Here is a 23,038-nt window from a genome sequence, read left to right on the forward strand (position 1 = left end):
TCAGCTGTCGCCTCGTGCGCGCGCGCACACACATGCGCGCACACACACACATCAGCTGCATAAATACTGTCAATGTCTGTCTTCTTCAAAAGTCCCTAACAGAGACTAATAGGGCCAATTGTACTGTTTTTAATGGTTAGTTTTGATTTATTGCACAGATTCACTTTGTTTATTTCAAAATCGACTAATGAGACTATAATTAACTCACTGATGTCACTTTAATATCTTTATAATAGACGTGATGCTGAGTCTGGTGTCTGCAATTGTTACTCAATGGGAGAAGTCCCTCCAAAAATGAAAATTAGGTCATAATCTTCTCACCCTCCTTCTGATGGAGAGTCAGGTGAAGTCTCATAACTCAACAGACAACAAATATTTAAACTTTTTAAACTAGATTTGTGTTCTTATTTGTTGTTGTATATATTAATATTCAAATTATGTCTCTATTGTAAGAGAACACCGCTCGTTAAGCCTGTTTTGTTGTCTTTGTTGTATGCTGTTTTTGTCTTCTTTTCGTGGTGCAAGGTGGCTCTGTGGGAGCACCCTAAATTTCGTTGTACCTCCACAATACAATGACGATAAAGGCTATTCTGTTTTATTCTACTCTATTCTATTCTATTCTATTCTATTCTATTCTATTCTATTCTATTCTAGGCAAAACACCGTCACCAAATTTTCCTCAACACCTGAAGTAGATGGGGACTTGTTTTAAAATGTAAAAGAAAAAACAGCCACTAAATAAAAAAAACAAATAAACAATAAAGGGCGCCATAAAATTTGTCCAGCTTTATCAAAATCTCCAAAATCCCCATGATCCCGAATTAATTTGAAAATGTGTTATTTTACACCCTCAGCACCCACTTCAGATGAGGTGTGTATGCTAACACTCTGAGCTGAGAAGCTACAGTGAAGACTTTTGCTTGAAAGGGGTGTAAATAATGTCTTTTCAAATCAATTTGGGATGTCGGAACTTCCAGTTTCCGATTCTGCTGGATGAGCTGTACAAAGCCATTTTATGTGTTTTTCATTTACTCCAGTTGTCAAGGGGAATGCTGCAATGCTGTTTTGATTTGAAGCTCCAAAAAAATGTTGTGCGGACTACAAAACTTGACTGTATTTTCATTTTTGGGTGAACTTGTCCTCTAAGTTATTACGGTCACTGTTAAATTCTTATAACATAATGTGTTTGTTAACCTCCAGTTTAAAGCAGTTTATGCAGAATCATATGCCATTAAAGCTGGCTGCCTAATCCTCCCATGTTTATTTGCTGTTGATAACCTCTTTTTTAGTGCTCACTTTATTGCGCATTTGCCATTTCCTGTTTTTGTCATTGTATCAGCTATAATTGGGCTTTACTAATCATGTTGATGGCATAATAATCCGTCATCTATTGTCTCATCATTTTCACCAGGAAAAGACCACCACAATAAGAATAGCTGAATTGTCTGGTACAAAAGAAACTGGACACTCCTCTGGTCAGGTCTGTGTTCGAGGCCTGAACCCTAAATGCAGAAAGACTTTATCATCGTCTGCTCGTAGAGCCCGGATTCCCGACTTATCAGTTAAGAGGGACACAAGCTTGCCCTTTATTTTTCCCGCCTAACCTAGATATTGCTGTCACACTGTGTAGTGACGGTTGGAACGCACATCATCATGCCAAGAACCACAAAAAAAACATGTTGTTGAAATGGCCACAAAGTTCTATTTGTCACACATGTTAGGGAATACGGTTATAATATGAACCGTAACGCGAGTCTTCCTTTAATCTAAGATGAGAAAGTGGTTCTGTCACTGTGGGCTGATGTAAATAGAAACCATGCAGCAGACACATTTCATCTGCCCTAATGGCTCCAGGCACAGCTGCTGACTCATTGACCAAACAGGCTTCAGGCACAAAATACACCAAGTAAAATCCCCATTAGAGTATTCAAGGAATGTTAGAGAGACTTTCGAGTGGTGGAACACAAAGGCCTTTATTGATCTCGCTGCCAGATATTTTTTAAGCACTGCCTAAATAATCATAGCTTCTGTGATATACTGAAAACTGTGTTTGCCACGCTGTATTACAAGAAATGGCAGGATGAGACCATTACTTTACAGGTTAAAGGTAAATGTCAGGATAAGGAGGGAGTGTTACATAATTTCAGTTGGAGGTGCTGAAGCTGTGGAAACCCCCCAACAAGAGGGCCAAAGCTCCAGCAGCTAATACTCTACTCTACTCTACATCGTTGGGTGGGAAAGTAATGGATTATTTTCATCAAAGTGCATGAAGACTACTAGAAAGTCCTTGCTTGTCAAACAAAATACAAGATAAACTGTGATTTTCTTGGAACTTAAATAAAGTTACATTTGAAAAATGCACAAAATTGAGATGCATGGAAGAGGAGTGCTTATCTGCACCTTGACTAAAGATGTCTTATATCCCGTCATTTATTCACTTCCTACTCAGATTAGGGCAGAAATTGGGTGGGGGTCTGTTCTGTGAACTCTCGGGGCAAAGGGGCTCCGTCCGCCTCTGTTCTAAGTCCCACAGGGCATCAGGGACAACAAGGAGGCTGCTTTAAATAGCACCACAGTTGTGGCAACTTATCAGCACTGTAAGGACAGCTACCCTGAGTCTGACTGGGCCTTCGCTTCAGCTGCTGCAACTCAGCCCTGACACCCCTGTGAATATTTTAGTGGTGGTACAGCCCACTCACACCCCCGATGAAGCCCAGGAGACTGGCTCAGCAGGTCAAGACTGTGTGTTTGCGTGCGTGCGTGCATATGTGTGTGTGTGTGTGCTGGTGGATGGACTCAGCAGTGCCAGCTGTCCACACCTCTACTCAAATGGTTCCAGTTCATAATAAATTTTCACCGTCCGCTGCTTTGAACAGAATACACTGATCCAACTACGCAATTTGTCAACAAATCATCCGAGATTCAAGGCTTCCTCCCTCGCATCAATTGTATTACAAACATAATCTAACAGGTGAAATCATCTCTGACTCATCTCAGGCTGCTCACCAATAGCTGATGGGATGCTTCAGCTTCTTGCCCTTCAAAACATCCCGATGCCCCTAATAAAAACAACTCTTTCTAATTCATGTCTAACAAACAGTATATTAATTTTGCACGCATATCAATCATGACTTAACGTCAGTTTACAGTGACAGTACTGCTCACTGATCAAATAAGTATTCAAGTATTCATTTTGTACAGAAAATGGAGATATTCTGTTAGAAACCTTCAGGACTCTGTTGTGTTCATGCTGAGGGTTTGCATGTGCTGACCAGACCAGACTGTGACCAGACCCTAGGTGATGAACTCTAACACCATATGATCTTTTGCCCTGCAGCTGCCCAGTTACACAGGGTTAACTAAGGTTAAAACAGTGCTGTCTCTTGAATATATCATGGACCGGCAACATGTAACATTGGTGTTTCATCTCAGAGGAGTAAAGCTATTCAACCATTCCTTTTTGACACAATTGAAATACTGAAGTATTTGTTTCTGTGAGGTTCATTTTCAGCTGTTTCTCTCCTGACCCACACAAGCAGTGGATACATGTCACAATTTCCCAGCTGTGACTGCTGAGTGCTTAGCTGTTACATGGAAAAAAAGCAACTCCATTACAAAACAGGTGCTGCCTGTAAACAGACGCAGGCCAAACTCTTACAAAGCTCCTTTAAAGGCACATAGAGAGCACTTTAGGCAGGAAAACAAAATGCTTTTTTAAAGGATTTTTTGAAAGTGAAAGTGATATAAATTAATATTACATGGAAGTCTACAGCATGTATCAAAATGATTTTATACATTTGGCTACAATACACTACAAGATTGTGACTGTAAATAATCATTTAGTGGATGGGAAAAATGCCCTATATGTGTCTGCCCCTGTGCAGTGTTCGAAGACCTAATGTCAGCCCTGTCAGCTAGTAACATTAGCAAGATATAGGTCTGCTTGTTCGCAGCACTGGTCCATCGAAAGGTGTTATTATCCACAGCTGTACACAATAGCTTAAATTCATTGTGTTCATTTTATTGTTTTTGCTGCAGGAATTACGAAGAAGGACAAAGTTGTGCCTCCTCAACTGATCAAACCAATTAAATCCTAATGTGCATTTTCCCTTAGAGACACCCATCTGTGTTTCTTCCTGTTATTGTCACTGAAGTGTGCCTGTGCAGAATTCATGGATCTCTCATTGCCCCCTAGTGAAAACATGGACACATGCTTCTGACATAAATTCTGTCTTTGCTGTTACAGTCTTTACACATCTTCTTTGAGTGCTGGCTTTCAACCAAAAATGCGTGAGACAGTAAATCTCTAAATCAATAAACTTGATATTTTATACATACTTAATTCAAAGGCTGTTCATAGATTAAAGTAGACTGAAAACTGAAAACTGAACTTAAGAAGAAGATAAATAGAGGTAGAGCAACATGACTACTTTTTCCATCATACAAAGTCTGTTTTTCCTTACAAATATTTTTGTTGGGATTGTCAGCTCATGTCAGCATCCCTTAATATTGTCAAATAAGTATATATATATATATATTCTCTTCTCAAAACATACTTTTATCAGAGAGTGTATCCCGATTTCCCGATTATAGTCGAGTCTTTTGATATTATATTTATTTTGCTTTCATTGTATGTTGTTTTATTATTGAATAAGATAAGCAATTGTTATAACTTGTGTGTAGCACGTTGTAACTTGGGTCTTCAGAGAGCCCTATAAATCCCTGTTTCCTTATGTGTCCATATCTTATTAACTGGTGTGGAGCTGGTGTGAGCTGAATAGATGTAAGAGCTGCAGTCTGTTAAATCCATTTGTATTTGTAGCCACTAGGCTAGTTTTTGAGGTAAAACTTGTAGCTTTTGAGTATAAAAGAGTAAAAAATGAATGGAGTTCTACCACATGATCAGCGCAGGGGCACGGCATACAGACATGCGCAGTACTGACAGCATCAACCAGCCGATTTGAACAACTTCCTGGTCCGGGAAAATCTGACATTATCGCGATAGACAGCCTGTTCGTATGCAATTCAGCGGCAGCGGCCTTACGCTGGAATGTGAAACTACAAGTTATTTAGCCAGAACAACAATTTGACAAACCACGGCGTACTGTTTCAGAAATATCACAGCTCTCCTCGGGACTCAGCTATGGTCCGACACATGAGGGAGACTCATAACATATGGTAAGTTTTATAAAGCCGTGTTTGGCTAACGCTCGCCGACTTTAGCATGGCTAGCTAGCTAATCCATCAACACCCAGGCTTGTGACAGCTGACCAGCCAACAGGACCTAGCTAAGGCTAGCATTAGCAAAGTTAGCTGGCAGGCAGTTGACGATTGGGCTAATCTTATTTGAACTGTTGACTTGTTTGCGGGATTGTGTTGCTGAATTAGCTACGGGTAACATCGGGCAATCTTCCGTGAATGGTAATGATGTTTTCTGCCTTAGCCACACAGCACACCGGTGAGGTTGTATGTTTGAGTGATGCACGGAGGCTAACTGATTCTGATAGCTAGCCTGCTAGCTAGCGATGGTATGTCGTCGTTGCTTGGCGCAACAGTATGGCTAAACAAACAACAACAGACTGACAGGCACCTGGCTAGCACTCGTGTGTCACTGAGAGTGAATACCAGTGACGCTGGCGTGTTGTCGCTGCATTTGTGTGTGTTATATTCCGTTTGTTTCACCTCTGTTGATAGATCATTATTGCTCTATAAAAAGCTCAGATTGACATGCCTCACAAAGACTGTTTAATTGATCTGGAATTACTGCTGACACATTGGGTGTGTGACAGACTTTCGGGAGGCCAACAGCGCTTACAGGATTATTGAGAGCGCTTCCATGACATGTTTTGTCTGTCATGTCTGCATGTGCAGGGGATGAGACGAGGTCGGTTATCGAAGCGTTTGCAGCGTTGGGCTCGTTGACTTTCTATGTTGGCTGAGGATGGCGCAGGGAGGCTCTCAGCTCGACTACCACATCCTGCAGGACCTCAAGCAGCGTTTCCCAGAGATCCCAGAGGGGGTAGTGTCACAGTGCCTTCTGCAGGTATTCACACATACACTTATGCTCCATATGCTCAGATAGACTGTTTGCACAGCATGGGATATAGTTACAGGGTGATGTTCACTTTGAAAGAGGGTTGTTTTATTTCTGTACCTATTACCTTGTTTGTATGACCTGTTATGGTGTGATGTAAAATGGCAGTAAAAGCAAGATGAGCATTTAAACACTCCACATTTCCTGGCTGAGACTGTTCTCTGTTGCTGTCTCAGAACAACAATAACCTGGATCTTTGCTGCCACCTGCTGGCTCAGGAGAGTAATCGATACCTGTATGGCGAGTTCCATCACAGTCCAGAGGAGGGGCGACTGAGCCGAAACCACATGCTACACATTAGCCTGGGATACCCGGGCTCAGATGCAAACAAGGCAAATGGAGGCGCAGCAGGAGCCGGGCGCTCCCTTGTGCACAGCACCAGTGACAGTCATATCGAACCCCAGCGGCCCAGCTATCCTGAGCCACTGTCGGCCCCTGCCACCATGGCCCCCTCCCCTGGTTACAATCCTTTCTTTATGAACGATCAAAGCCGGTCAGCTAGTACTCCCACCCCTCCACCCACAATGCAGGGCATGTCTCCCACATATGCCCCCGTCCCACGTTATACTATGAACCCTATAACCGTCACACTTTCGCAAAGTATACCCAGTGTCCCACAGGCTCTGCAGATCCCTCCTGGGCACTATCCTAACAGCACTAACACCACCTTGTACATTCGACCCTCACCTTCCCAGAGCCCCCAGCCAGCACCCTGGTCCTCCTCAGGGCCGCCTGTGTATCAGCATCAGCAGTCCCCCTACAGCACGCCCACATATGGTTCCCCTTACAGCTCCCCGCAGCATCAGGTACAGCCACCACAACCACAGCCCCAGCCGCAACCCCAGCACCAGCAGTATGTTTTCCTTCCCATTAGCTCCCCAACTCTTCCCAGCATGCCCTACCATCACCAGCAGCAACCCCAGCAACAGCCAGCAGTGTATAGGCCCTACCACACAAAAAGCCCCCTCAAGAACCAGATAGAGATTACCCTGGAGGGTCCACGACCTCGCAGCAATTCACCTGTGCACACCGCCCACCCCCAAGGAGCGCTATACATGGCCAACAGCCCCTCGCCCAGCTCCCCTTCGAGGGGCATCACCATGAGTGGACCTTCAGGCCCAGCATCCTTCCACCCCGGCATGTTCCTGCAGCATCAGGGTCCTGCAAGGCCTCGGCCCGCCTCCTCTCCTCAACCGGGCCAATCAGCCTACACCTTCAAAATCAAAGTGTCCCAAGGAGGCCAGGCGCAGAGGTCGCTCAGCTCACCTCCTGTGGCAGAAGCAGAGTCTCTTCTCAACATAGTAGACCAAGGGGCGCACAACGCTGCTCCTGCACCCATCCTGCCCATCTCTGCTCTACCAGGGAATATTGCCAATCAGCTTCAGCAAATGCCCCGACGTTCAAGCTCAGGCTCTGATGACTATGCCTACACACAAGGTAAGAAATTCTTGTTTCATTTCTCTTTTTCTATTTACTAGTTTTCGTGTGTGACTTTCTGTCCGTTGGAGTTGACCTGGGATGGGTGCTTGGGGTTGTATTGCCAGAGGTAAAAACCAGAATAAAGCCTAAGAATAGCTGATTTAATCTTAGATGATATTTGACCTCCTATCGGTGTGAATGAAACCACCATTGATGTGAATTGACAAGTAAACATCATCTTAGAATTTGATAATTTTAGTAACATTGAGATTTTTAGTTTTTTGTGTACGAGCGGGTCCGACTGCTTTTGCATGTCAGTACATGTGAGCCCCCTCCCTTCAGAACCGCTGGGCCTTCCTGTTTATAGACAAAGTGGCCAGGGGTGTATGTGTGAGAGAGAGTGAGAGTGACAAACACTGATCTCAAGACCTACTTTCATTTGCATGAAAATAGTTCTACCTAACTGCCAGCACTTCAAGGCCATGTCCACGCGTACCAAAACAATCTTTTCCCCCCCGTCTTCCTTGGCATCGTTTCAAGAATATTTGCATCCAAATGTATCCATTATAAACTACTCAACACACTTTAGTTAATATTCCAGGCCTAAAGGTGACGCTTGAAATTCACTAAAAACGGAGAAGAGATGGAGCATGCGCATAAAGCTTGCACACTGTATACAAACAGACAGTAGAAGGAGAAAGCCCTTCTAAGATCTAAAATGATTTGGCGTATGCGGTTGTCCATAATCCTTTTTTGCTCAGCGTAGTGGCAGAAGAGCATAATATTTTGCCATAGTAAGCCTAATAAGCTCAATATCTTCTGCAGCACGAACGCAAGCATGTAGTCCGCCGTTGTTGTTGTAATGAGATGTCATAGGGTTAAAAGGTCAAAGGCTAGAGGTCGAGGGGTGGGGCGATGGCGTCATCGATATGCAAGTATGCAGATTCGCCGTCCAAACGAGAACGCAAGGGTGGCATTTTCAAAATGTTTCACCCTGAGACCAGGTTTCAAAAAAGTGTGTTTACAGGATCCATGTGGACGATCGGCCAAAACAATGCAAAACATGTGCATTTACACAAAAAAACGTTTCCATTTGGATGGCCCCCAAGAGTTGCCCGAGACTGCAGGAAAACAGTGGACTTGGGCTACTACTAGGTATTTTCTCAGGGGAGGTGTGGCTGGCATGCTGGCAAGTTTGTTTTGGTCTAACATGCTGATGCTGCGACACCTCGCGCTGCTCAATATGGCATTTAGGACCTTTTAAGACGTGGAACATAAAAATTGCATCTTTCTCTGTTTTGAATGTGAGTTTTTTGTTTCCCGCCTTTCTCTCTCTGTCCCCATCTTTATTGCATTTGTCTACACAGTCACTAATAATATTCGAAAGAAACATATAGAAACACTCAACTCATGTACAGTTTACTGACTGAAAAGGATACACCAATCCAAAATTTAAACCAAAATCCTTGCATATATTCTTACAGATTTTGAATGAGATCAAACTTCTCAATCAGTCATATACTGCTGCATTTTTGTGTGCTTGCCATGGATAGTAGATGTTTCTACTGTAATTGGCAGTTTTTATCAGATATCAAATATTTTTTTCGTCCCAACTGTGACAAAGAAGTGTTAATTATGTGTTAAGTGATCATCATTTTGTTGTGTTGAGCTGCGATCCTGTTGGCATAGTTTGCAGTTATATTGATATTGTCATGTGTGCTTTGTGTCTGCTTGTCCTCTTTAATTATTTTGATGTCTTTTGCCAAACTGGTGATGGCTAGACTTCTTTAAATGCAGACATTGATCCTGTACTTGATGATTTGTCTGTGATACCATCTGTTGTTTAATCAGCCTTGTAAATTGATGTCAGTGCTGAGCTTTTATATTTGTATGTTATAGTAACGGAGCACTGAAAAAAAGTTATAGCAGGTTTTATATAAACTTTTAGATGTTACTCTTAAAATTCATGCATTTCATGTGTCTGTCTTAGCTCTGTTGCTCCACCAGCGGGCCAGGATGGAGCGTCTATTGAAGGAACTGCTGCTGGAGAAGCAGAAACTAGAGCATCTGAAGGCCGACGTCAACAATATGGAATATGACGCCCTTCAAAGACGCTTTCGACGAGTCAACTCCACCAGTCTTATACCCAGAGTAAGGGTTGCACATGTGCTTGCCCTCACATAAATGTTGTTTGCGCTTTACAATTTTATGTCGCCACAAATCTTTTTGGACTCTTTCACGTACTCACAAAAGTTAATGTACAGTCACAGGCTGCGAAATTGTTATTTATACCTCAAGTTCAGAATTAGTAATATTTTAGACTCCCATCTGTAATTTGTCTTTTGCGCTGTTTAAAAGGAAGAAAAGTAATAAAGTTCATCTAAAAAAAACAATCTAATTAAACATAGTAGTCCAGGTGAGGCTAAAAAACAGCACTAATAATTTGACAAATTGCACTATTTTGTCAGTGATGTAAAACCTTCCAACTTATAAGAAGAAGTTTGAAAGGACGGACAGGCAATATTTGGTTGTCTATTTTTGTCTAATCTAAGTGGGTTGTGTGTTTTCATTGGCTGCAGCCTGAAGAGATGACCCGATTGCGGAGTCTGAACAGACAACTTCAGATTGATATCGACTGTACCCTGAAGGAGACGGATCTACTGCAGTCTAGAGGTATACATACACACACACACACACACACACACACACACACACACACACACACACATACACACACACACACACACACACGCATAGATGAACATTGCTACACATAAACCTTTGAAGTGTGCCTCTGATTTATTTGAAAGCATTGATCTTGAAAGAGCCAAGCCCAGAAGCAGAGTCTGGTCCAGAGTGATGGATGAGGCTCCATCACGCTGCGTACAGATGCAGCATTCTAAAATGACCGGCTGGTCCATGACAGGACCTGGGCCGATCCAGGGTTGGCCCTCATTGGGCACAGTGTTTGGCTGGTATGTAATCCTTGTTGATTACGCAATTGATAAGAGTGTTGCCTCGAAATGCCCCAGTGTGTGGAATTGAGTTTTAATGCTTTATATATTTGCCGGGAGCTGTTTTTTAAGAAGCTGAAGCAGTCTAACTGGCAGCAGGCTCAAGAGATTTACCAATTTTCTTGCAATCAGTCAAGTGCAACTGAAAAGTTGGCCCACAGTGTTCCTGGAAAATTGCATTAAGCATGATTCTACTTTATTTCAAACTTGAAATGCCTTTGTAATGGTATAGTTGAGATGTCCTGTATGCAAGATGTTTAATCACTTGCTTTATCTTTGCCACTCACCCAAAAAGCTGTGTATGGTGAAGCACGTGGGTAGCAGTTGTTATATGTTCAATGTCTCTTTTTCTGAGTCTTTGAATGTTGGTTCACCTCACCAGTGCCCTTTGGAGACCAAGGACTCACAGGAGGCAGAAGAGCTACAGCAGGTCTATACTCATGCGAGTGGTATAACGTACAGCTTTCAGTGTGTGTTCCTGGATAAGCGGGGCTTCACTTGCAAGGGAACATAGTTAAAAGGACCATCGCCTTGTGTGATAATCTGCGAGGAGGAGTTTCCTTCCTGTGCGTGTGTCTGCTCGTTACTGTCTGTTTGGACACAAGTGACAAGTATGTGGAATGTGTCGGTAATTTAAAAAACAGAATCAGAAACAGCATTGATAGTATTTCTGATAAATATAGTGGATCAGCATATTTTGATATTTCGTCATTGGGAGGAAACACTTGAAACTTCAGGAGCACAGCGTGGGATGCACATTTCATCATTTATCAGAATCAGGTCACTTATATCATAAAACAAATCTATTATGTAATTTATCAGAGGTTTTGGGATATCATATTAGCATACTATTAGCAGACTGGTGTACCCAACTGTTCCTTATATTTATATAGTTTATTTTTTTCCTGACTTTCACTGTTTACTTTTTCCTGCTTTTCGATTTTTGTTGATTATATCAATAAATATTTGATATTTGGAGCTGTGATTAGAGTTGTCAGAGAGAACAGTTAAAATGATGGATGCTGTTATAGATCTTGGAAAAAAACTGTTATTTTTGGTCGTCTTTGTTGTGATCGTTGTGTTCCTCTTGAGGTCCAGCTTTCATACACTCACAAAGCAGCTTATTGAGTACAAGAACTTTGCTCACAAATTTCATCCAAATGCAAAAAAAATACCAAGTAAAATAAGTTAACATCTGACTGTAAGCCTGTTTGTCTTACATTCCTTTTTAATGATGGAAAAACTATTCATAAACTATTCGTAAACAACAAATCCCCCGTTGATGATTGTGTCATAAATCTGATTTGGCACTAGCATCCCATTTGGCTATATAAACATTCCAGAAAAAGTGAGCATCCCTACTTCATGTTGCAAAGCCCTTAAATGTGTGTCATGTTCCAAGTTCAGACCCAAAAATCCTGTACATGGTTGAATAGTTTTTGTGATTGCAATAGTGACTGTTCAAACCAAATTAAGTGCTGTACTTGTAAAACTCAAATGGTGAACTCATCAGTCCTGAGGACTTCTGGATGCCAAAAACTCTGCACGGCAGTTTAAAAAAAACTTTAGTTCTTTTGTTGCTGCAAAGCTTTCTTTGCTGTTGACCTTCAGTTCTGTTTTTACTGGAGTCCTGTGTGTTGGAATGGATGAGGAGTCTGCTTATTGTCAGACTGAACACCAGAGTCAGTCAAGAGGCTCAAAGACTGGACCTGCGGTTTCGATGGCTACTTCTAAACAAACTTCTGTATCTGGTTTCTGCTCTCCTCCACAGGGAAGTTTGACCCAAAAGCAATGAGCAATTTCTATGACAACATTCAGCCCGGTCCTGTGGTGCCGCCCAAACCTGGAAGGAAAGGTGAGGACTGTCCTACGTAGCTTTCAGAACCTAGAAGTGATTCATTGGGTAAAAAAGATGAGAAAACAAGATGTCCTACAGGGTAAAATAATCTGTTGATACTGTTGCCAAGATACAGATTTTGATCATTCAGGTCGTCACTCAGATTACAGCATTTGTCTTATTTGGCTTCAGAGACTGAAGCTAAACTGACTGTGGTCTGTGTTTGTCTCCACAAATCTGTTGTCATGGAAACTAGATGAGAAACCTTGCCATTTACTGAATGGACATGTCTGTTAACATTAATACTGAATGGTGGACACTTGAATGCATGCCTCACACATGTGTGTTCAGTGACAGCCGTGGTTAATTCCAGCCATGAGTTGAAGACACTTGAATTGTTGTGACGTTATGCACTTTAACACACAAATAAACAGCTTTGTTCATAAAGTGCTTCTCTCTGCCATTATCAGAAGTGGAGCAGGGCTCCAAGCCAGTGCCGGGGCCCCAGAGGGACGAGGACTTCGAAGGGGCCCAGTGGAACTGTGAAAGCTGCACCTTCCTCAATCACCCTGCACTCAACCGCTGTGAACAGTGCGAGATGCCGCGCTACACCTGAGCTCGGTGCTGCACTGTGTCGCCCAACCCTGCCCCGTCCCCCTGGATAGTATAAGCCCCATCCCTCTGAAAATCTGCAGAATCTGTCTAGAGGTCTTCCCCTGTCAATCAATATATAAGTCCCTCTTACCTGCTGAGGAAGAGCCACTATCCCTCTCCGCCCACTCGTCCTGCTCACATCTACTACTCCTGTGCACTTTGACCCTTGTTTCCCATTGGCGGATGATGATTCTTTGTTCGGACAGCTGGAGACTCTTCTCGTGTCAAAATGTATAAAAGAGGGAGTGACACGCTGCGATTCTGGCAGCGGGTGGGTCGGGGCTTTAGAAAGGTCAAGAACGACTGAGGGTCGAGGAGGAGGAGGATGAGGATGAGGAGGAGCTAGAGAACATTCAACGCAGAATAAGTGACTGCCCTGTTTACACAAACTGCGCCCATTCCTGAACTCAAAATGGAAGCACTTCCACTTTAACCCAGGACCTGTAAACTCCCTCTCTGACAGTCAAACAATGGAAGCAATGGTATATACGTTCTGACTAATGCGAAATGTAGACTGTACACTGTATCTGGCTCTGTATTAGAGCTCATTTCACTGAAAGAACACTAAAGACATTTGCATAGGAGTATATTCCTGGTACTTTTATGCATATAATGCCACCCTGTATCATGTGTTCAAATGATATTGATTTCCTGTGCAAATGCCACAACTTGCTGTACTTAATAAAGGAGCTGATTCTATGTGACTTGACCACGCACAGCTGGCACGTCTGCATAGTTTGTCGTAATTAATGGATGAACCAAATGCACTTTTTTTTTTTCCTCCCCATTATATGTTTATTGTGTTAGTAATCAAACCAGTGTTGAAACAGAAACACAGCAGTAAATGGTAGTGGCATGCATACACTCGCTCGCTCTTATCACTCTCACTAATGTTGCAAGAGGGCGCTGGAATGTTTCTGACTAATTTTAAATTGAGGTTTAAGGTGAACGGAGCAGGTCTTCCGCCACTCTAAGTCTCAACTCTGTCCAAAATGTTTCAAAATGTCACATCTTCTTCTGGAGCGATCCCATACTCCTCGTAACACTACTCATGCACAGCACATCTCCTAAAATGCTATACCGTGGACCTTAATTAAGATGCAAGAACTACAATGATTTTCTGCTACATCCTCATCTGAAGCAGAAAAAACCTACTGTTGTGGTGTTTACTCTGCCGTGAGAGGTTCCTACACTGTGAGAAGATAAGGAGGCATCACATGGGGAAGTGTGGAAGCACATGCTGGGTGGAATGATCATGCAGACATGCGCACACACTCGGCAGACATGGTCATTCACCGTCTTCCTTCCCACTGGGCCTGGAATTAATATTCTGCCTACTTCACACACTTACATATAGTACAACAACTTTATCAAAAAGCGGGTATAACTCGGGTTATGTTGCAGGTTTTACATTAGCAGGTTTTGACCATGTGACATACTATGTGCTATTCATTCACCAGCGCATGTTCCTCTCATGAGTTTGATGTCATTTCGAAGGTGGCTGTGGAATGTTTCTACTGTCCTCTGTTTATTATGAGTATCGCTGAGCCGCAGGAGGAAAATCGAGCCAGTCCTTTGGAGCTTCATGACATGTTTTCACCAAGCTATTACACTGCTGGAGGAAGAAGACATAGTGTATCTCTAACAGAAACGCAGCATGTCGCATTTCCTTTATTTCGTCCCGTCATCACCTCAATAGGATATCTTCCTCCCTGATTCCATTTCTTCCCTGATTGGCCCGGGTTGAAGTCTCTCTCTGCTTTTCTCTGCTCAGATTGGTTAATTAGACCACAATTCGTCCCAGTGTGGGGTCAGTGAATCCATCTGTTCCCTCAAGGCCTACTGGAGTCCCACTTAAAGGGGACGTGGACACTCAGAAATTAAACAGTCTGGTTTGGATTTCTTCAGCTGCGTTTGGTGCCAAAAAGGAAAGAGCACAGGGCTCTGGTCCAATGAGTGAGGATAGTCTTTGAGACATTTAATTCACAGTATCAAATGAAAGACCTTATTTCCAGTCCTGAAACTAACAGTAAGCTTTTGTTTATTTATCCCTATTTTTCTAGTCTGTGGTTTGCACCTTGTGTAACAAACAGAGAAGTCCCTGTCACCGAGAGGACGCTGGGTGAAACAGAGTCTCAATTTCTCCTCTTGATGTGCGTGCTTTAGTAGTAGTCTTCGTAGTTCTTGGGGTTGAGGCAGTAGAGGATGGCTCCCCCGAAAGAGAAGATGGTGGATCCCCAGGCCAGGCCGTAGCCCCAGTTAAACTCGTGGTACACTCTCAGGCTGACCGTCTCAATGAACTTGATGGGAAACAGGACCAGGCTGCACACCTGGAGCACCGCTGCAAAGGAAATGCGAAGGAGAGAAGGTATGGTAGAATGCTACATATTAAAGGCACAGTTCAACCCAAAAATCGAAAAATAGATATTTTTCCTCTTTTCCTTTTTGCTATCCATCCATCTATTGTCTTTTGGTGTGAGTTGTCGAGTTTGGGAGATATCGGCTGTAGAGATGTCTGCCTCGTCTGTAACGCTGTATAATGGAACCAGATGGCACATATTATTTCTAATATCAAAACCTTTTACTCAAATTCCACTCAGATGATTGATTTCACTCCTACCATAGTAATATTATTTAAATACCTTTTACTCAATACGATTCTGGGGTACTTTTTACAACACGGATGCTTCCCTAACCCTCTGCACAGAGATACGGAGTAGTTCGGTAGAAAGAAAATAGTTCCGACATGAAACTGCTCGCAACAAGATCTGTGGATCATCTTAAAACTGTTGAATTTCTGGGAGGAGACATTGCTTTTGAGTTTTTCAAATGTATTCTCTTAAGGAGTGCCATCTAGTTCGAATTGTATCTGAGAGAAGGCAGCCATCTCTATGGTCAATACCTCCAAAACTCAGCACCTCACACCAAAACAATCTAGATGAATAAAAAGCACTGCAGGTAAGAGGGAAAATGCATAGCATAGATTTTGAGGTGAAAACTGGAAAGAGAAGGATGAAACTCTTGGGGTGACTAAAATCCTCTAATCAAACGTGAAATAATGAAATGGGTGGATCCTAATGCGGCATGATTATCACTAATCCTTCATCCCTTTCTTCTCGAATTTCTCTTTACGTACCTGCAGAAAACAGCATGACAGCCACAGGCTTGTAGCAGCGACTCCTGGAGCTGAGGCACAGGGAGATCACCGCCACGAGGAAGGAGAGCAGGGTGAGGGCCGCTCCCCCCAACAGCAGGGCCAGTGTGGCGATCTGCCAGTCTGAGACAAACACACACAGGGACAGAGGGAGGAGGGAGGGGGTGAGGGAAGAAAGGCATGAAATCACACCGAGATAGAAAGTGACATAGGTAGCTAAAACGGGGGTTACTCTGGAGAGCCGTGTCTGTGCTGCTGACTGGAGGCAGGAGAGTGGGGAGATAGAGGAGGAGGAGGAGGAGGAGGAGGAGGAGGAGGGATGCAGCAGAGCAGGTCACGGGCCTTGTTTTGGCGAGCCTCAATCTCAGAACGATTCTTCCCGCTGAAGTTTGTGGGAAATTACCGCTGTGTAAACAAACTACTTGTGGTTCAGAGGCTGACACAGCTCATCGTTCATCCTCCGAGATGCAGCGGCTTGTGATGTTTTGACGTTAACCACTGGTGATCCATGGCCAGCAGCAGAAGAAGAATGTGAACCATGCAGCGGATAACCTCCGCTGAACCTAGCACAGCAGTTTCTGGCTGACAAGAAACAAACAAAAACGCACGCCCACACGCACGGCCCGGCTACGCGCGGCTACTCTGGGCTTTGGGTTCAGCGATGGATCCTAATGCAGCAGAAAGAGACAAAGTGGTTCTGTGAGGTGACTCAGATAATGAGGATCCCTCCCCGTCGGCTGATGCCAGCTCAGCAGCATCCTCAGCGTTTTCATTCAGATTTACTCCGAAAAACACTCGACTGGAAAACAACTCGCTTCCCTATTGAAAGTGGAGAAGAAGCCTGTGTGTCAAAGAGAGAAATCATTACGGCAGGGAGAGATTTTTGTTTTCTTTGTGAAAAAAAAAAACAGTTTTTCTCAAATGCACTCTTTTTTTCTCTGCACAGACTTAATTAGACATGGGACGTCAACTGAGACTCACTTTGTTATTGTTTAGGGATTAAAGGTCTCTTCTGTAGCTTTACTGTGTGCTCGCGGAAACAGGAGGTCTATATGTAAACGGGCAGGGGATATTATGATGAGGCGTTTGATTACATGGGAGGAAATAATTAAGAATATAGTGGCTGAGGAAAAATAAATAACATCAAAGCATACAGGGGGCTTTGCATAAGTATCTCAATGTTAGAGTGGGTGGAAAAGTTCATACTGAAAGACTTAAGTTTCAAACTTTTGTTTGTCTTTTTCTTTGTCCGTATACATGCTTTTGTCTATCATGGAGCCCAGGGAAAAAAAAAGAAAAGAAAAAAAGATGAGCTTTGCCAAGAATATTTCCACTCTATTGAGGCAGAAAATCATTAAAACATTCACCAGCGGAGAAAAAGTGACGGAGCATAAGCTGCTTAAAATACAGTTCCCACTCATGTTGGAGGGAAACTTTATTCCAGGGGCCAAGCAGCTCAAATATAAACAAACATCAACCACTTCTGACCAAATATGGTTCAGGATTTAGGAGTTTAAAAATGGGCCCTGTCACCACAGGATGTTGGAAACAGCCCACAAAAAGCAGAGCACCCCCTACCTCCGGCCTGCGCGCTTGCACAACGCGAGGCCCCCTCGAACACCGACCCCTTGACTTTCTGTGTCACACTGCCTCTGTGGCCGACTTGACCTGCAGTTGTCAGAGCGAGATACATTCTCTAGGTCAGTTCGGTGCCTTCAGCCCAGCCACTCGTAAAACCGAAAAGCCTTATCAGTGCACCCACAACAAAGCAGGACGCGGAGAGTCATCTCATTTCAGATTTGGAACAGACCCTGTATGCTGTGCAAGAAACACAGCCAAAGTCAGAGTGCTTAGAGGCTTTGACGAGCAGGAAGCGCCAAACTATTAATCTGAGCCCCGCACGATGACAGATGGAAAAGGAGATACAGCGCACAAGATCCAATCTGAGCATTAATTATGGTCCCATGTGTGCACGTCAGGGCCTGCTCAAGTGTTGATCGAAAAAATCCTCCGGGGCCCCAATTCTGTTCCTTTGTCTGAGACAATGGAGGAAGATCTGTGCCACAGAAGAGCCTCGAGTGTCTCTCGCTGTCACACACACTCAGTCTCAATCTCTCAGGGTAGCAGAAGTTTAAGAAGCAGGAAGTAAATTAACCGGTTCATGAGCGAGGGCCTTCCCGTGCTCTCTGTACTAAACACCGTGCCGTGACCTCAATCAGAGAGAGGACGGTCACCCAAATACAGGATCGATAACGTGTTACATTATTAATACACCCTGCCATCACTGCGTCCGGCCGCCTCGCTCACACTCTGGCTCCACATTCGTCCCTTCATCTCACACCGACCTGGCATCCACACACACACTTCTCTTGCACGACCGTCCCACATTCCTCCCCCTGTGTCAGGCCTGTATCTTCTATACTCGACCTCCGACCCTCTGCTTAAGTGCCAGAAGAAGTGGGTGCGTGCGTGTCTGTATATTTTCAACTCTCCATGAGTTTGTAAGAAGGCAACATAGCACTTCTGCTTTCGAATTCACACTTCTTCCCCCGACACACACACACACACACACACACACACACATGCAGAGCAAGTTCAAAACATCTGAGCGGCCAGCTGGTGTTTCAAACTAACAGGATTTATTTAATGCCCAGAGCATGACACACACTGAGGAAATATTGGGGGGCTGACGAGAGAGGAGGTTGGGTGGAACCTGATTACTGGGATTCGAATCAATAAGCCTAGCCAAGCACAAGCCCGAGGAAATGGGCAGTTTGCTGTGTGCATTTACTGTGGTATGCTGCTGCTGCTGCTGCTGAGAGCTGACAAGGAGGGAGACTGCATGTCTTTATATGGCACCAAAGTGCACTTTGTCTGCGCTGACAGAGGCGGATCGGGGCCAGCGTGGCCCACAGTTACTCATCTCTCAGACAGAAAGAAAACATTTTGTCAGACTAACAAAAACACAATTCACCACTCAGCACACAGGAGGAGGTCAGAGGCAGCACAGAGTGGAATATATATATATATATATATATATATATATATATATATATATTTAGCAGCACACACACACACACAGTCACGCACACTGAGACAAACTGAAGTCAGGAGTGCAGGGTGAGATAAACCTACATAAGCTTTGCCCTAATTTTACATCTGCAGAAAAGAGTTTAGACAACTTTAGGCTGATGAAATTCCTGCTGAGATTAAATTCGCGCAATAGTAAGTGCCACATGCGCTGTAGCTGCACTGCACTACACTGACTAAGGTTGTAACACTACCTGAATTTAAACTTTGATTCTATACTAGTACAAAAAGAAAACGTCAAACGACTTGATACCTATTTTCATACCACAGCAAAAGAGGAAAAAAGTGCTACAGGTCCAGGAAAAAAGGATCTTTTTGCCTCCATCAAGGAGATTTGTTTGTTTGCTGGTTGGTTGGTTGGACTGTCACCAGGATTACACAAAAACTTCTTGACGGATGGCCATGAAACTTGGATGGAGGACGGGTCTCAGCCCAGAATACACCACATTGACTTTTGGTTTGGATCCAGATAAAGGGACAGATCCAGGGATGTTTCTCTCACTTCCTTTTACATTGCAAAATATTGGCTTTTTTATTTATATTTTACTGACATTGTCATTAATTTCTCAGGGAATAAAGCACGGAATCATATCTGGCATATTTAGGTGGCTGGTATCAATGAGTGAAAATCTAATGAAAGATTTTTTAAGCATCAGCAGAAAAAAAAAAAAAAAAAACGTATCAGAAGTATCAATGCAACCCGTAACAATCCCAGCAGCCAATTCTATCTTTAAGATTTAAACTTTTTTGAAGTTAGTCTTTTCATTTTTGTGGCTTCAGTTTGTAGTACTGGACTGGATTATAACCTGAGGTGTTTCTATTATTTTGTCCAACTTCCAGTTCGACCTAATGAAGCAATACCAAATGCTGTGGCCTAAAAACATTGTATTAAATTATTAAAGACTAGATGTCAGGGTTTAGGCTGCAACAAGATGTATTAATTACTGCTGAAACCATGATGGCCATTAACAGTGACCTATCCTCCATCACATTCGGTTTTTTTTTATCACTTACTGACCAGCTGTGATGGAAATATGACATGGAAATAAAACCCGTCATGGGGACTCCATGTGCAGACAGAAGTTTCCTTAATGGTGGAAATCTGCGTTTCTGGAGTGCTTCACTTGTTACCCTGGTTACTAATCTCCAGGCATCTGGATCTCTGGGGAGCTCTCTGCTCTGAGTTGCCCTCGCTCCTTGGCCGGTGAAGAAACCCACACAAAGGCTCATTTTGTGCGCAACAAAAGGCCAAATGAAACCCCAGCTGGACCGCTCCTGGCGAGGCAGGATTCCCACATCATTCAGTGGCTGCACTGGGCAAATGTCTCAGAAGCAAAGTTAACGCGTCTACGTGGAAAACTTAAGGTGTCTCATTCACTCTCCACACTTTGAGACTCAAGGATAAACTTTTTAATTTTTCTTTTTTAAAATTTCTGATTATTCCCCGCTCGGATGTGCAAGCCTATTGTTCACTGTCTTATTACACGTGGAAAAGTTCTGCAGTTTAAATTAACCAGGCAATGGCTAATTATAAAGTAATTAACATTTAGCTGTCTCCTGGGTGGTGTTTTATAATTCTCACCCTCGGAACAGATTGGTGGAGCAGCGCAGTGTCTGCGGGGATCCTTTGTTATCCCCTCAGGCTGCGCATCTGACTGCCATTTGAATATGAATGCGGGTGTCTGTCTGCAACCCCAAAATCTGCCATTTCAAGGGTGACACATCCCTAAAACTACAACACCCGACTGGGCGGAAAAAAAAACAAACTTCCAAAACAACATGGTGGCGCATCACCCCATCACATGAGCGTCTGTCTCACCGGTGGTCAGCGTGCTGTTGCAGGACCACTCCACGGAGCTGACGGGCTTCCAGCAGGACACCCACATGGACAGGTAGTACTGGTCATCCGCAGTGACCCACGCCGGGCTCAGCACGGCCCCGACATCCAGGCACAGGGCGAGAAACACGCACACCAGTCCCACCAACTTCAGGGGCGTCAACGCCGACACCCGGACCTCCTCTGTGCCGCTCACGGATGAAGCCATCTCTAAAGTATTTCACTCATGAAAACAAAAACTAAAAAAAAAAAAGAAGAAGAAGAAGAAGATGTATGAGCTCCTGGAGGCTTCGGTTTTCTTCTTCAAATTCAAAAATGAGTAGATGTCGTCCCCTCCCGCTCCGTGCCCGTGCTGTTGGGTGGCAGGATGGGGAGCCGCCGCCGCTCACTCCGCGTCCCGAGAACCGAGAACGCTGCTGCCGCTGCTGTAGAGCCAGAGCTCTGCGGAGGGACCGAGCTGCAGATCACTGAAATAACACCAGGCTGCACCTGCTGCTGGGTCCTAGTGCCTAGACCCGCTCTCTCTCTCTCTCTCTCTCTCTCTCTCTCTCTCTCTCTCTCTCTCTCACCCCCCCCCCCGCCTCTCTCTCTCTCTCTCTCTCTCTCTCTGTTAGTCCTCATGCTGGATGGATTCTACATAATGGCTGGTGGTGTACTTTAATTATGCTCCTTGACAACCAACACAATAAAAGGAAGTGGACAGTACTGTGGTCAACTTCTTTGGGTTTCAAAATGCAGAAGTGCTGATTTCACGTCTTTTATCAAGTCACAAAAAAGACACTAGAATGGAAAACATGTCAAAAAAATCATAAATATTTTCTATGTCAGTCACTCAAACTCTCACCAGGAGACAGGTGACTAGAGAACTACAAGTACCTTTTAAGTGAAATAGATAACAAACTGGATTGTGACAGGGATGTTGTGTAGGAGGGGTTTAGCAAAGTCTGTTCTGCTTCTAAAATTAATCTTCTCAGTTTTATGTGTTTATTGCCTCCATATTAGGCAATCAGCATCATCATCATCAGCACTATCAAGATGATGATGCTGATGATGATGATGATAATGACAATAACAGTTATGATGTTCTGCCATTGCTGACGCAGATTGTGTTGTGATGGCAGAGATGTTCACCATGCATCAAATCAGCATATCTGGTAACTCACTCTAACTCTATGCACTAGACCTGTTTTTAACTGTTGCATTTATTTAGCTTTCCTTTTGATTTTTAGATGTTATTGTTGGTTGTTTAGTTTTTTCTCCTGTGAAAAATGCTATTTCCCCACAGAGCATATTTGTGATTTTCAAAAGGCATTCTTGGAGACACACTCAAACATATAAACTACAGCACTTCAGTAATATATAGTTGAATGCACTGAACACATCCCAATCTGACTCAAAGAGTTCATTTTCATTTAAATATATCCTGTATAATTCAACATAATCTCTGGTGGATCTAACAGAGATTTCTCCATGACCACTATAAGGTGCACAAAAGCTGCATGATGACTGTATTTATCAACATTTCCTTGTAATTTTTATAACTTATTTTTGGTTTCAAGGTTTATTGTACAGTTTTTAAAACTGTCTTTACACGGTTTAAGACTTTCTGCTGCTTTACTCTTAGGAAATATATATTTTAGTTTGAATATTGGGATCATGAGGCAAACCGCCCAGAGAATATATATTTTTTCTAATTTAATTTTAGTGGGTTCACTTCATAACTACAATGCTGCTATTCTCTTGTGACACACTTTACCCTAGTTCTCCTTCTCTCCTCTGTCTCTTCAGGTGAAACACTTTGTTTAATACCACACTTTCTCTCGCCCTCTAACAGACACACACACACACACATACACACACAATCACACACACACACACACTCACACACACACACACACACACAAAAAGCTTACACCGTTAATTTTCCCCCTAATTGAAC

General features: G+C 43.4%; 2 protein-coding genes across 3 annotated transcripts; one reads left to right on the top strand and one right to left on the bottom strand.

The window, feature by feature from the left end:
• Positions 1-4,936: 4,936 nt before the first annotated feature.
• On the top strand, positions 4,937-13,736 carry tab3 (TGF-beta activated kinase 1 (MAP3K7) binding protein 3). Of its 2 annotated transcripts, none has more exons than XM_030433107.1 (7): positions 4,937-5,178; positions 5,872-6,043; positions 6,271-7,531; positions 9,504-9,664; positions 10,093-10,186; positions 12,299-12,382; positions 12,835-13,736. In XM_030433107.1, the coding sequence occupies exons 2-7, from the start codon at positions 5,942-5,944 to the stop codon at positions 12,978-12,980; spliced, it is 1,848 nt and encodes a 615-aa protein (XP_030288967.1). In that variant the 5' UTR covers positions 4,937-5,178; positions 5,872-5,941; the 3' UTR covers positions 12,981-13,736. The 2 variants fall into 2 exon arrangements, with proteins under 2 accessions (XP_030288967.1, XP_030288968.1); XM_030433108.1 differs by lacking the exon at positions 4,937-5,178 and adding an exon at positions 5,279-5,421.
• Positions 13,737-13,796: 60 nt separating this feature from the next.
• On the bottom strand, positions 13,797-21,584 carry tmem47 (transmembrane protein 47). The gene is made up of 3 exons (XM_030433109.1): positions 21,082-21,584; positions 16,155-16,295; positions 13,797-15,359 (listed from the first exon to the last, which is right to left on the bottom strand). The coding sequence occupies exons 1-3, from the start codon at positions 21,305-21,307 to the stop codon at positions 15,181-15,183; spliced, it is 546 nt and encodes a 181-aa protein (XP_030288969.1). The 5' UTR covers positions 21,308-21,584; the 3' UTR covers positions 13,797-15,180.
• Positions 21,585-23,038: the final 1,454 nt, after the last annotated feature.

The sequence above is a fragment of the Sparus aurata genome, chromosome 11 (genome assembly GCF_900880675.1).
Source record: "Sparus aurata chromosome 11, fSpaAur1.1, whole genome shotgun sequence".
Taxonomy (NCBI): domain Eukaryota; kingdom Metazoa; phylum Chordata; class Actinopteri; order Spariformes; family Sparidae; genus Sparus; species Sparus aurata.

Excerpts from the sequence above, each read along its gene's own strand:
- tab3 (XM_030433107.1), top strand. The coding sequence starts at position 5,942 with ATGGCGCAGGGAGGCTCTCAGCTCGACTACCACATCCTGCAGGACCTC. Across the intron at positions 10,187-12,298 it reads GGATCTACTGCAGTCTAGAG|GGAAGTTTGACCCAAAAGCA; the intron begins GTATACATACAC and ends TCTCCTCCACAG. Across the intron at positions 12,383-12,834 it reads GCCCAAACCTGGAAGGAAAG|AAGTGGAGCAGGGCTCCAAG; the intron begins GTGAGGACTGTC and ends TGCCATTATCAG.
- tmem47 (XM_030433109.1), bottom strand. The coding sequence starts at position 21,307 with ATGGCTTCATCCGTGAGCGGCACAGAGGAGGTCCGGGTGTCGGCGTTG. Across the intron at positions 16,296-21,081 it reads CAACAGCACGCTGACCACCG|ACTGGCAGATCGCCACACTG; the intron begins GTGAGACAGACG and ends TGTTTGTCTCAG. Across the intron at positions 15,360-16,154 it reads TGTCATGCTGTTTTCTGCAG|CGGTGCTCCAGGTGTGCAGC; the intron begins GTACGTAAAGAG and ends TTTCCTTTGCAG.